The sequence below is a fragment of the Crinia signifera genome, chromosome 3 (genome assembly GCF_055691185.1).
Source record: "Crinia signifera chromosome 3, ASM5569118v1, whole genome shotgun sequence".
Taxonomy (NCBI): domain Eukaryota; kingdom Metazoa; phylum Chordata; class Amphibia; order Anura; family Myobatrachidae; genus Crinia; species Crinia signifera.
The window spans coordinates 284,082,228-284,096,369 of NC_139219.1; the positions used below are offsets into that span (position 1 = coordinate 284,082,228).

Genomic DNA, 14,142 nt, shown 5'->3' on the forward strand with positions numbered 1-14,142 from the left:
TTAACATGTTATGTGCAAAACATATTTTTAATGTTGTCCTTGCTGCAATGAGTTGGTTCCTAAATAACTCACTAAATACAATATAAAATATGCTGTACAGTTGATACTAAATGTGGTATAATATAGTGCATTTAAAGAAGCAGTCTAAACAGTTTTGCCCCCTTGTGCAATGTCACAATTAATGTGGACGTGCACTTGGTACAGTAAAAGTATTACAATCTAATTTAGAGTTAAAATTTAGGGTTAAAATATTTTTGTTAGACTATGGAGGAGATTCAATCGAAGACAGCATTGAATAGGGCCCGTCGAGCATCTCCCCCACGGGAGATGCTCGACGGGCCCTATTCAATGCTGTCTTCCCCGACAGCATTGAACAGGGTTTCCTGTCAGAACGAGCCCGACATCTCTAGCTGTCGGGCTCGTTCTGCCGAGAACAGCCGGGAAGTGACGAGCTGCCGGCTGCAGCTCGTCACTTCCCGGCCGCAACTCGCGGCCACGCCCCCTTCTCGCCGCTCGGCGGCCGGGACATTGACTGCCGAGCTCCAGGCGAGCTCACCGAGAACGGGACAGGGGCACGGCTGTCGCGCTAGCTCGACAGCCGTGCCCCTGACATTGAATACCCCCCTATGTGTGGAGAATTAAACTATCATCAATGCATACCTCCCAACATGATCCTCTCCAGGAGGGACACATTGCTCTGTTCCTGCATATCCCTCTTAATCTATGATTGCCATCACCTGTGTTGAAGCACCTTTCTTATCAATGAACCTGTTCAACACAGATGAAGGTAAGCACGCATTAAGAAGGAAGCCCAGGATCAGAGCATTGTGTCCCTCGTGGAGTGGGTCATGTTGGGAGGTATGTCAATGTGTGTTTGCAATGTGTGGCTGTACATATCAGTGATAATTACGGCAGCCCGACACTGCAGATTATTCTGCAAACCACTAGGGGGAGCAATGCTTGCTGTAAGGTGCCAGAGAAACGGTTGGAAAAATGGCACATTGTGACCATCACCGACAGTTGAATAACCTCCTGTTCTGGGAGATCTTCAAACATGCTGTGGGGGACAGATAAGTAAAGAAGTGTTCAGAAATGCTGTTGCTGTAATGTGTAAGTGAATCGTGGGATTTCAGGGTCATGCGTACACTCGCACCCATGACCTATACACACGGAATAGGAAACCTATGGGAGGGAGCACTGAATGGGAACCTATGGGAGTGAGCTTTTGCAGCCTAGTGTTCCATAGTGGTACTAACAAAGTGAACGCATCTCAGCAACAATGTATCAGAACGCATCTTCATAAAACCTTCTAAAGTGGACGAGTGAAGGTTTCCTATAACAACCCATCATATTTTAGCTAAAATTTCCTAGCACAAACTCGGCAAAGCTGTGTCTCTCCAGCTGTGAAACTACAAGTCCCAGTATGTCCTACCACAGTTTTACGGTTAGAGAATGCTAAAACGGTGGCAGGGCATGCTGGGATGTGTAATTTTAAACCAGCTGGACAGTCACAGGTTGGCCAAGCCTGACCATACTATAAAATGAAAGCTAGCATCTGTCCACTTTGGAAGGTTTGATACAACTCTCCCATAACACAGAAGACAGAAACACACACTTTAATTTAAAGTGGAAGGAAAGATTCGACTGGCTTAGATGAGCCACCTCAACGTGTGTAAACAGGAAGATATAACAATGACTGCTGCTTTAATAGACCTATATTGTACTATAAACTGTACACAAGGTGTTACTTGTCTAATTGCTCTCAAGAAAACATTATAAGCTGATTTTTTTTTCTACACAGGACTGGTCCAAGGATGTGATGTATAGTTCAAGGAAAGTAACACTTATTAACACTTTTATTTACTTGACTATGTTTAACCATTGTTGCTGCTACGGGACCTGCAACTGTCTACTAGCAGCAAAGAGGCTAACAAAAATAGTTAGTGACGCTTTTTTTCTGTTCCACAATAGTCCTCTATGGGACAAAGGGGGTTTCAAAATTTGTCATTGTCTTTAATTCGGTGAAAGTCTTAGTGCTTTCCTTCAGGGAAGAATGATCAGAGTTCAAACTTTCCTCCAAGTTATACTGCCTTGTTTTCCAGTATTTCCAGCCTTTCGGGGCCTCCATTAGGACACTGCTGTGCAATCCAGCTGGTGGTGGTGGCAGCGGAGTCATAAAATGATTTTCATTTTCTCCAATTTCATTTACATTCTCCACAAGACTTGCAGCAATAACACCCTGGGGGATTACCTCTGTAACACTGCTATTAAAAGACAACAACGGAGCCTCACAGTCATCGAAGGAAGGAGGAAGACTTTCAGGCACATTCACGGAACTTCTTTCTCCAGATATACTGGACTCTTTGCAATCACTACCCGCCATATCACCCCAGCTTTCCCTTTCCACTGCAGGCGGCGGGACATCTTTGTGTTCCCTATTCTTTAAACCCCTGAGATAGTGTTTTTTTTGGTGCATCCCGAAGGCAGCAGCTGTCTTGCAGATTTTTGAGCAGTGGACACAAACAAACCCTTTTGCATTTCGTTCTGCTAAATGTCTTTGCTCGTGGTTATTTTTTGTACAAAGGTACAGGAATTGCTGGGAGCAGAACTGACAGTCGTACGTTTTCTCTCCAGTGTGTATTCTCTCGTGCTTCTTCAGCGTCTCATTTAGCATAAATGATTTGCTGCAGTATTGACATACGTAGTTCTTCACACCCAGGTGAATACGTTCATGTTTGTTTAAGTTCCCAGGGAAGGTGAAACACTTTCCACATGTCTTGCACACGTACGGTTTCTCACCAGTGTGGCAACGCATGTGCACCTTCAACGTTGAAGGATTCCGAAAAGATTTTTGACACAACTCACAAAAACAAGGCCCAGTGTCTATCTGCAACTCTGTACTGTCCATTTCCTCCTCAATGTCTTTTTCAAGACAGTCAAGGTCTGCTGTCTCTGGAATTTCCTCTCTGCCATTTTCTTCAACAGCCTCCCCGGAAGAGCATTTTGTCTCTTCTTGGTTTACAATCACCTCTGTAGGTCTTGGTCTACTGTGTTTTTTCCTTTTCTTCAGTTTCCTAAATTTCTTAAAGTGCTTAGACTTCTTTTTGGGCTTGTAGTTGTAATAAGGTCTCCATGGTTTGTCAGACACATCCTGGTCGCTGGTATCATCACACATCTCTTCCATTTTGACATTCTCTGATCTACGACGACGGTTGGAGCTCCTCTCCTTCCTGTCATCGGAATCTGGGCATGCTCTGTCTGACTTAGACTCAGAGTGTCTTGGCCTTCCACTTTTCCTGAAAAACAATGATGAACCAGAGATTTGCCTTTTTACCAAAGCTTCACTTCCAATTTTCACTGTTATCTGGCAAAGAGGTGCAATTCCACTGTTTACCAGAGTCCCAGGTAGGGCTGGTTTAGCAATGTAAGTCTCTGTTTTATTCCCTTCTCGTATAACGCTTTTGTTCTTTTTTGATGAAGCGGCAGGAAGAAACAGTTCCCGCCCTTCTTGGCGGGAGTCTCCTACTTTGCTGCCTTCGGTCTTTTCCTCCTCTTTCGTAGATCTTGTATCTACCGCTTCAGCGTTATTTCCCTGACAGACATCCTCTCTTTCTGGTGTGACAACGGTTCGACTGTGATTCCACCCTGTTCCATTTGTTGCTGCTGTCCCAGTCACAGCATTTCCGTGCACTATCACAGAAGATACCCTGCTGCTATGCATAATCACCGATGGAGCCGAAGTGGTAGAGTTGATGACAGAAGGAATATTCTGATTTTCACCAAATAAAGGACTGACTGTATCATCACAATCTTTTGATGTGGTGTCTACAGACTGTGAATTTGAATTACAATTCCTAGCAGGCAAATCGCTGGCCTGTCTCTCAGAGTGTAAACCGTGAAATGGCCAAATGTCCTGGTTTGTGGTTGAACTTGCCTCACTTTGTGATGGTGGATCCAATGGACAAGAAAGGTTCTCCTGGCTTTCCAATGCAAAAGGCTGGGAGTTGAGCGTACTCTGAACGATGGCAGCTGTGCTGAAAGAACTGTTACCTTGGAAATGTATTCCCGGGAGTTCTGTGGACTCATTTATGGAATGCTTCAAGGGCGCCCTTTTACACTTCATTGGCAATAGTCTGTAGAGTTTGTAGGGATAAATACTAGACTTGAGGCCTCTATTGTTAGCTTTACTACCTACTCCCAGTCTTGGATCAATCCCATGGGAAGATTTCTGATGATTTTTGAGGATGTAATACGTCATGAATGTTTCTAGGCAGAATATACACTGATAACGGCGGTCTCCTGTGTGCCATATTTCATGTTTGGTTCTATATTCTGCCAAGGCGAAAACTTTGTTACAGTAATGGCAAGGATAGGATTTTCTCCAAGAATGAACATTTGAATGGCGCCGAAGACTTGACAGAGTCACATAGTTTCTCTTGCACACAATGCAGACGTAAAATATCTTGCCATCCACTATCTTCACAAAATGATCTGTTCCAGGTGAGGAGCCATGCAAAAGGGAGTTCTGCTCAGATGCTGGATCTGCCGAGGTATCCTGGGAAAGACTGTTGGTCAACCTCACCTCTTTCTCTGTGTGCACCACTTTAAAACAGATCTGTTCATGCCGCTGTAGGCGTTTAAAATGTGCAAAACCTTTACTGCAGTTCTTGCAGTTAAATGTCTCTTGGAGCCTTTTAGGGAGTGAATACAGCCCAGTATCGTAGTAAGACGGTTGGACGGAAGGGTCGCTTGGAGGAAGCTGAGCTATGAGGCTTTCATCTTCCCTTTGGCTGTAGAAATTAGGAGGGTTGGTGGCTGTTTGCTCGGCTGAGCAACTCATGCTGTCTGTTGGAGCACAGCTCTGGATTATAGTCTGTGGGATAAAACCCTGGGTTTTAAGTGCAGGTATGTCGTTAGCAGGTTTTGCCTCTGGGATGGAAGGAGCTGTGCAAGGCTTTGTGCTTTCCTTTTCACTTACATGGTTAAGATCACTGGCATGGTCAAACACAGAGTCTCTTTTGTACTGTGACTCCCCAGAAGACACTGCATACGAGTGCTCGGCCAAGGTATTTACTGGCTCGCCATCACTGCACACACCATTCTCACAGTTACTCCCATGATGAAGTTCTTCATTCAGACCCCTGCTCTTCTTAAAACTTGCTCTCAAATCGAGAGGGGAGTAACCGTTTACTTCGGTTTCCAGAATAGAAAATGCATTGGTTATCCTTGGTCCACTTGCCACCGCAGGGTCATCTCCCTTTTTACTTTCTACAGTCTCTGATTTCAAACCATTCTGTTCGCGATAAAATGCTGTTGCCGGGATTTGCTCAGGTTCTGTATGACATGGAGCAGCGGCGGCAGAAGTCTTCTTCAGAGATCTGATGTTTTCTAAAAATGTTATTCCTAGTTTTTTACCAGCGTCCGCCAGGTCCGTAAGCGACTCCTTTTTCTTAACAGCAATCTTAGAGCTGTATATAAAGTTTAGTATGTCTGTAAATGTGTCTGCTTTGAAATCTGTGAGCTCCAAGACATGCCCTTGGATTAAGATGTTCTGGCTCCGGAACTGGTTCCTAAAATACAGGCTGGAGGCTGCCAGTACATTTCTGTGTGCCTTGAATTTGGTGTCTTCAACCACGATGGTGACATCACATAAGAACCCTTGCATACGCTGCTCATTTAAGTTACAAAGAAGGCTCTCTCCATGAAGACAGTCTGCTATGTCTTCGGAAGTGCACATTCTGATCTAGGCATGTAAATCTGCAAAAGAAGCAACAAAGAAAACAAATATTTAGTTGATAATAACAATGACCATATATACACAGTGCATACATGTCAGCTTGGGCCTGATTCATAGATGGGCGCAGTGTCAATGTTCCCGCTGTTGAGCAATACTGCACACAGACGCGGACACGTGGTCTATGCAACGGCATACGGGATCGCTAACATTTGTGAAGGGGTTTTTGATCTATGGATGGTTCAGGGTTGAGACTGTGAGGTGACCAATTGTGAATGCAAAATAGAGGCGGTTTCATGGGTATGTTTTGGAAGTATCACAGCTGTGTCTGAGGGAGCTGCTGCACCAAGTTTAGGTGGATTTCAGAAAAGCAGTATGAGCAGGCCATAGGCTGCTGCAAATCTCAATGGTGCAAAAGATGTTGCAGCAATTTCCATGGCAACTGCACTCATGGGGCCAGAAACTGGGCGTCTCAACACTTGTACACTCCATGGTGGAGCGCAAAGCGAAGGGTGACATTATTATTTGCATATTTCAGCAACCGTTATTGAAAAAGCGTCTATGTATACGGCTGTACTGCCAAACATCTCTGAATCAAGCCCGGTGTTATAAAACACTACAGCAATTGTTCTGTCTATATTGAAACGTTGTGAAACATAGAAAGCTGTTAAGGAATACGCTCAATAGCCAGGAAGCAAACATTGAAAACAGAAATAAGGAAAATCATTTTTATTATTTTTAGGTAAGCAACTGCAAAGCTAAATCATTGTAAACCACACTCCATACATTACATTCTAATCCCCACGTAGGGTCAGCATTCTGCACTAGTGTTCACTCTAGCTCTTCTTTTGCAGGGCCCGTTTTTTTTTTTTACTTGTTAAACTGCCCTGCCCTTTAAATTGATTTAGTGTGGGCCCTTTTGCTGACTCCCCCCGCCGTGCTGACAAGCTGAGAGCAGTAGGGGACAGGATGAGACGACAGAGGAGGTGGGCGACCTGTCAGCACAGTGGGGAGAGCAGTGTGTCAGCTCTTCCAGCCGCATCCAATCCCCGCCACGCTGACATGCTCCCCCTCCTCTGCTGAGAGCAGCTTGTCAGCTACTCCAGGTGCCCCCATCTCTGCATCTAATCATGGCGGGGAAGGGGGGGGGGGGTAGGGTGCCTTATCAGAGTGGTACACTTGCCCGGTAAAACAGGCCGACGGACAGCGGTGGCTGGCAATGATGCCGGAGCGCTTACCACTTATCACCCGGCCGCAGACACTTGATGGCTTTTAGCCCAATGTAGCTTAAAATGGGAAAACTGACTACTTTGAGCTCAAAACCGCCTAGTCAGTGTGTATGGGCCTTTACACTTTTCACTGGTTTGGCTGGCAGGAATTATCGTACATATCCCATTTTGAATTGGACAGGTGTAAAAACAGGAGTACATGTACGCATTTTCAAGGGATATGCTCAAAAAAAGTTTACTTGTGGTAAAACGCGTTTTCACAGACAATTGAATTCCCCACTTGCGATATTAATATGTGCCTAAGAACAAAGAGCATGAGCTAATGTAAATAGGTTTCACAGATAGTGACATACAGGTACATCAAAACTTCATCTCACATGCCAGCGATCTTGATGATCTGTTCTAATAATAATGTGTTCAGTCCGAATGGGATAAAGGTGCTATATAAATGCAATTATTATACTATTAATATTATTTTCTCACTGGCAAACTGGTCGCTGGCTGCAACAGTAAACTCAATTTGCCCGTCCTGCCTAGTTCTTAACCATTTAAGTGCCAACAGCTCTGTGAGAGGTGTGCAAAATAGCGTTGCTCTCATTGGTTATTTAAATTTAACTAAAAAAAATGTTGTGTAAAAAAAAAATTATATATTTCCTATATAAGGTAAACATTACAGGTCAATTTCCACACTTTTTATTTGACAAATTCACTTGGCAGTCAAAGGGTTAATTTCAATTATTATCACACAAATGTAACAGCCAAGTAGTCTGATACCCCTTTCACATTGCACTTTTAAAACGGTATATTGCCATTTTTTCCCCATTTTAAAACGTTTAAGGCTGCAATGTGAAAGTGCCAGAGTTGATTTACCAGTTAAAGTTAACCGGTATTTCAACACGGTTAAAAAGCAGAGTCCTACACGTTTTAAAGCCGTTTTTTTGGCAGTTTGAACAGCTCTATTTCAATGGCTTGAAACGTGTCCCTTGGGGGTTTAACGGGTTGAATGTTTGAATGGTATTAAATGATTTTTAAAACGGTTTTCACCTGCAATGTGAAAGGTCTCAAGGCTCAGACCCGTTTTAAAGTCCCATTTAAGAATACCGTGTCATTACCCATTTCTGCAATGTGAAAGAAGTACAAGTTATACATGTCTGAAGTTTGTTTTGTTTTTCATATTCTTGCTAATGTGATCCACTGACACTGCTAATAATTATCCCTCATTTCTGGAGTAGACGAAGACTATGAAGATGTGTCACTCACTGGATATTTTTGTTTTAGACAAATACCCATTACGCAGTGTTCCTATAAATGTGACTTTAGAGAAGGCCGGCATTTTGCAGAGACATGTGACTAGATGAATGGAATTGCATTGCATGATATTTTATGTTACGAAATGAGGTCTTCAGTAATAGGATTTAACTTGTCAACTAATATATTAAAACGATGAAGGGAGGGAGACTGCACAGATATGAATCCAGTCCTGATTTTGCAGGGAGCTACCTACCAATATTAGATGAACCAAAGAAAACAATGAAAGAAAAGCTTGTACACTGCATTTGTCTATCAAGAAAATAAATCTAAATACATAACAAATGCAATAACAAACCCTAAAAATATACACAATTGCTATATGGGACACTTGGGTGGGGGAGGGGCTATTTGTTTGCCCAGCTGAATTCGCAAGATATACATCACCACTGGGATTTTGCTCAAAAATGTTCGCTATCACTTATGTAGTGTTCCTTCTAGGAACAGGGGCGGGCAGGGCGCCGCTGCATGGGGCAGCGCCAAGGGGGCGGACCGTGCCCGCCGATGTCACTGTTCTGGGCGGTCCCAGGCCGCCAGCGTCACAAAAGGGGCGTGTCCGTGCCGCACCGTGACGCCCGGCCGCCGTCGTCAAGAAAAGGGGCGGCTGCCGGCGTCACTGAAGGGGACGGGCCTGGCCGCACCGAAGGCTCTCCACTGCTGGGGAAGCACCAGGCACCGCTATATACTGCGGTGCCGGACTTCCCCGGTATCACCATAAGAGGAGGAGGCAGGCTGTTTTAGCGGGGCGCTGCCAGAGGGGCAGGGTGCATTTTGCCCTTTAAAAATCGGGCAGGGCGCAGCGCCCCGCTAAAACAGCCTAGCGGGAACACTATTATGGTAGTGAACACTTTTGAGCAAAAGGGGTGTGTTTCAGTCAGGCCAATAGTGTAAAATAGGCATTCCCATCATTTAAATCACTGGCAACTGAATTCCCCCCTATATAGTCAATGTGAAATATCAACCAATGATTACATAATCACTACAGAACAGAACCCACAGATGATGTTTTGATTGATTAATTTTACGTTTTGTTTAAAGAACTTGCCTCACCCACATAGAAAACAAAGAGGATCCCCCTATAAACACTCTACCCAAAGGATTGCTCCAAGCTACTTATTGCAGTTCAAATCCTGTTCATCAGAGCCCAAGGAGACAGCCTCCAGTTCTCTAATACCCCATTTACACCAGAAGCAAATTACAGAGTTAAAGATTTTCAACTTGGGAATTTGCTGAATAATCCAGGTTTTTCTTTGGTGTAAAAGGGTCAAACTGGGTCTTAAATTCCAGGTCGCTGACCCTGCTCTTTACCAGGGTTGGTGACCCAGGATTTAAGACCTGAGTTGACCCTTTCACACCAAAGAAAAACCTGGGTTATTCAGCAAATTCCCGGGTTGAAAAGCTTTAACCTGGTAATTTGCTTCTGGTGTGAATTCAGGTCAGACTGCACCCAGCAAAATGACCCGGCACTCAAAAAGTAATTGCCGAGTCGGCTGCATGAAAGGGGTATAAACCACAGTGTGCTATGAGCCAGCCCTAAAGGTCCCCATACACTGCTGCGATGTCTCGCTGAGGTATGGACACCCGATACCCTGCGAGCCAACCGGGACCTTCCCAGGCGACAGGGATGCATGCGATCGACCAGAATTTGGTGTGATGGATCGCATGCGTCCCTGCTTCCCGCCCGTCTTGCCACCAGGAGAGAGGTTCAAGGTTGGGTGGTCGGACGGCCAGCAAGTCTGACCACCCGACACAGGTCCGATGCGCACAGGACCACGCATCGGACCCGGCGGCATGTCAGGGACAGACGCTTTGGTCGCAATCGGCCAAAATCATAATCGTTATTATTGTTAGTATGTGTATGATCCTCTTTCGAACAATCTATACTTATTTTCACAGGAAAATATTGGTGGGGGTAAAGACTGAGTAAAAATGAATGAAAAGTAGAAAAACTAACAGTAACATTTTTAATAAAAGGTATCTTTATAATGGCTGCATACAAGCGGTACACCCTAGGCCTGTGCTAGCTCTGTGTCATCATTTACTGCAGCATACACGATACAATACACCTACTGTATGTAGCAAATGACATACATATTCAGTCACCACGAGACACTTTGCAATATTTAGAAATGACTACAGGGTCACTAACAGAATAATGCTTCCTGTTGTGTTTGCATGAGGAGTTACCATGAAACACAGCTCGCTACAAACTGCGGAGCATGCTAAAATCAATTAATTACTTTAGGTTCTATGTACTAAAACTTGGAGAGAAACAATGTGGACCGAGATAAAGTACCAACCAACCAGCTTCCAACTGTTATTTTTAAACATTTAGAACCTGATTGGCTAGTACTTTATATTTCTTCCCTTTTATCTCTCTACAAGGTGACCTTACCATCCGGTAATTATGATGTTGGGAAATTCCAACGTAACAGATGTAACTCTCAGATACAATATTTGTGGTAAACATCTGGATTGCTACAAATTTAAGATGCACATAAAAAAGCAAATTTTACCATAATTGTATCTACCACTGGTAAATAAAAATATGAAGTGTGAACAAGCCCCGCCATTGTTGTCTGCTATAAATCAATGAATTGTTTAAATGTAACGGATGTAACCAGGATAGGACATGGTAATTTCTGAAATAAAATACATGTCTGATTTCTCTCAAACTACAACAAATATTTATTCCATACTTTTTAAAAAATAAAGCATATACCACACAGATTGTTTTAGTAAAATTTTACTTATTACCTTGACAATATTTTAAGGAATGTATGCGTAACGGATGTAATCAGAAAATCGTCACGGATGTAACCATCAAATACTTTAATCGTGAAATGAAAAAAGGCCCCTTGCATTAACTGGTACAGGGTCATTTACCTTTCTAACAATGTTTGCAGATGGGTACCATAACTTATCATCTTGTTTTGGCCATAACCACCCACCTCTGCCAATATCGGCTGTGGATTGTCGCGATTCCGAATGTAGATTCACAATCCACTGCCATTTTCGCCCCCTTTCGCCGATCGGCAGACGGGACATTGAATCCCGCCTGCCGATTTGCTGTCGGGCAAACAGAAAACGGGCCAGGATCACGGCTGTCGGGAGGGATTGAGAGCCGTGATCCTGGCTTGCATACATTCCATAGTCTATAGTCAAAGTCTACAGTAATTTAAAAAAAATCGATTGGTAACAGTGTGTCACATGACATGCTGCCATTTTGTCTTATTTCAGTAATGGTTACATACACTGATTGTGACCACTGATTATCTATTGTGGTTTTCTGAAAACAAGGGTAGGAAACTTGGATTATTGTAGTATATAACACAAATTGACGAAATTATATGTTGATAATCAGTATTTCATGTGGTTTTAATATGCAAGAAAGAAATACAAAGAAGACACCTGCAGGGTGTCCATCACATGTACTGTTTGTGAGGCTTTTACTGTTTTTGTTAAGCAGCTAATAATGGAAGGATTGTGGTGCCACATGGGATTTTGATGGACTCTTGCCAATTAATGCCCGATGATTATAACCTTCTCTTTTGCATTGTCACATTTCTGTCATTCTGTTTCTTGATTTGACAGCTTCTGCTCGCCTTCTGGCACAAGTCCATTCTGACCTCCTTTTTTTCTGGTCTTCTGCATTTTTTTTCTTTATTTCTGCAGCCTTTCCTGTGTTCAGTCTGGATCTGTATTTTCTCATTCTTTCTGCAGGTGTCATAGCTTCCTTCTTTGTATTTCTCTCTTGCATATTGTCCATCTGGGATAAGCAAGCTAACTTGTAATAACAGCTAACGGGCATATGTTGTTAATGTAACACATGTAACATAAACTATGTTATGTCCATTACGTTAAGCATGTTACATAGGTTACAGTACAGAACTGCCAAAGGAAATAAGTTGTGAACAAATGTCAAAAGAATTTTTAATCCTCTTATAAACCATTAGAGATCTGGTAAATATCATGCATTTACTCATCTTTTTAACCAAAATCTGGAAAAAAAAATACCAAAAAATGTAACGGATGTAACACTTAATATGTAACTCTTTCACTAACATAAAACCAACTGAAATACTGATTATCAACATATAGTTTCTTACAGTACATGTCCTCAACTTGTGTTATATACTACAATAATCCAAATTTCTTACCATTGTTTTCAGAAAACAGCAAAAGATAACAAGTGGTCACAATCATACCCCTTTCACACCAGAAAATGCAGGGACCCAGGAATTCCCGGGTTGGCCCCTTTTACACCAGAAAAGTCCCTGCATTTTCTGGAGTGGGAAGGGGGTGGGAAGGAGGCGGGGAGGAGGCCGGCAGGAGGTGGGATGGCGGCGGAGGTGCTGAGAATACTCACCCCGGTTGCTTGTCCTCTGTGCAGGCCGGGGATCCACACAGATGGCGGGCGCATATGACGGGACATATGGCGGATGAAGATGACAAAACTCTCTGCCGCCGGAGAGCTGTGTCATCTTCATCCATCGCCTGTCCGTCATTTGCGCCCGCCGCTTGTGTGGATCCCTGGCGGGACAGCACACCGAGGACCGGCAACCCGGGTAACTATACCCTACCCCATTCACACCAGCCAGGTCCTCGGGTTGAACCCGGGAACAACCCTGCTCCATAGCAGGGTTGAAATCCCGGCAATTTTTGCTGGGATTTTGGCCCGGGAACCTTTCACACCTGCGCTAGTCGCGGGTTGTTCCCGGACCAAACCCGGGAAATTAGGCTGGTGTGAAAGGGGTATAGTGTCTGTAACCATTACTGAAATAAGACAAAATGACAGCATGTCATGTGACACACTGTCACCCACCGATTTTTTTTAAATACTATAGACTATGACTGACGCACTGGGATATTTGTATTTTGAATATTCTAACTTCATGACCAATGTCCACTTTTTGTTGTAATTGCCCCTTAATAAGAAACGTATGGCCAACTGGTCCTATGAAAAAAATTCTCGTACTCTAGGGCGCCGTGATTTCAAAAAGTTTGGGAACCACTGGTGTAGTCAAAATGTCATGTAGTTCAAATCGCACAGTGTGTACAGTCCAAATGTCATAGCACACATTGTATGTGTGTGGACACCATAAGGCAGGGGTTCCCAAACTGTGTGCCGTGGCACCCTGGTGTGCCTCGGGACACTTGCAGATGTGTCCTGGTTTGGTGGTCAAGGACCAAATCTAATTATTTATGGTCAATAAAGAACATATTTGGACGAACACAATTGAATCCTGTGCCTCATCACATATCTGATCCTAATAATGACATAGAAACAAAATTTACTTAATTAAATATTTTGTTCTAAATTTCTCAATAAGAAACTTTCGCCTAATGGGGCCAACACACGGGGCGATTTCAGGGCATTTTTGAAGTGATCTGACTTAATGTGTCTAGATCGCTTGCCCTCACGGATTCCTCAGCACACAGCGCTGACGCATCGCTGTGCAGCTCAAATCACTCAGCAAAATCTCCTCGTGTGTAGGCCCCATAGGTGCCGTGATTAAAATTCTGATACTCTAGGGGAGGGGTCCTTAAACTATTTTGCTCTGGGACCCCATCAGAAAATAAAATGAATGACAGGACCGCAGCAAGTTACTGCAGGTGGTCATCACATCACGTGTGTAGGCAGCAGTCAGCACATACATGGCAGCATTGTAGATTTTTCAGACTCCTTGAATCACTGACTGAGATTAGAAAAGTCATCAGCCTGATAGTCAGCAACATGGAGTCGTGACCCCATGCTGAGAAGGTCGGGACCCTCAGTTTGAGAACCGCTGCTCTAGGGTGCCGTGATTAAAAAAAAGTTTAAAAACCCCTGGGGTAAGGTTTTTTAAACATGGACCATGCCTCAAAAAG

At 43.7% G+C, this 14,142-nt stretch overlaps 2 protein-coding genes across 7 annotated transcripts in view; both read right to left on the minus strand.

Annotated features, from left to right (window-relative positions):
- RASA2 (RAS p21 protein activator 2) overlaps positions 1 to 14,142 on the minus strand; it is a 155,624-nt gene that overhangs the window by 119,584 nt on the left and 21,898 nt on the right. The window lies entirely within an intron of this gene.
- The window catches only part of ZBTB38 (zinc finger and BTB domain containing 38), a 34,338-nt gene continuing 22,034 nt past the window's right edge, over positions 1,839 to 14,142 (minus strand). For all 6 annotated transcript variants that reach the window (XM_083178318.1, XM_083178320.1, XM_083178315.1 and 3 more), the window contains exon 2: positions 1,839 to 5,757. In XM_083178318.1, coding sequence (XP_083034444.1) covers positions 1,976 to 5,737 — 3,762 coding nt within the window. In that variant the 5' untranslated portion in view covers positions 5,738 to 5,757 and the 3' untranslated portion in view covers positions 1,839 to 1,975. The remainder of the gene's footprint in view (positions 5,758 to 14,142) is intronic.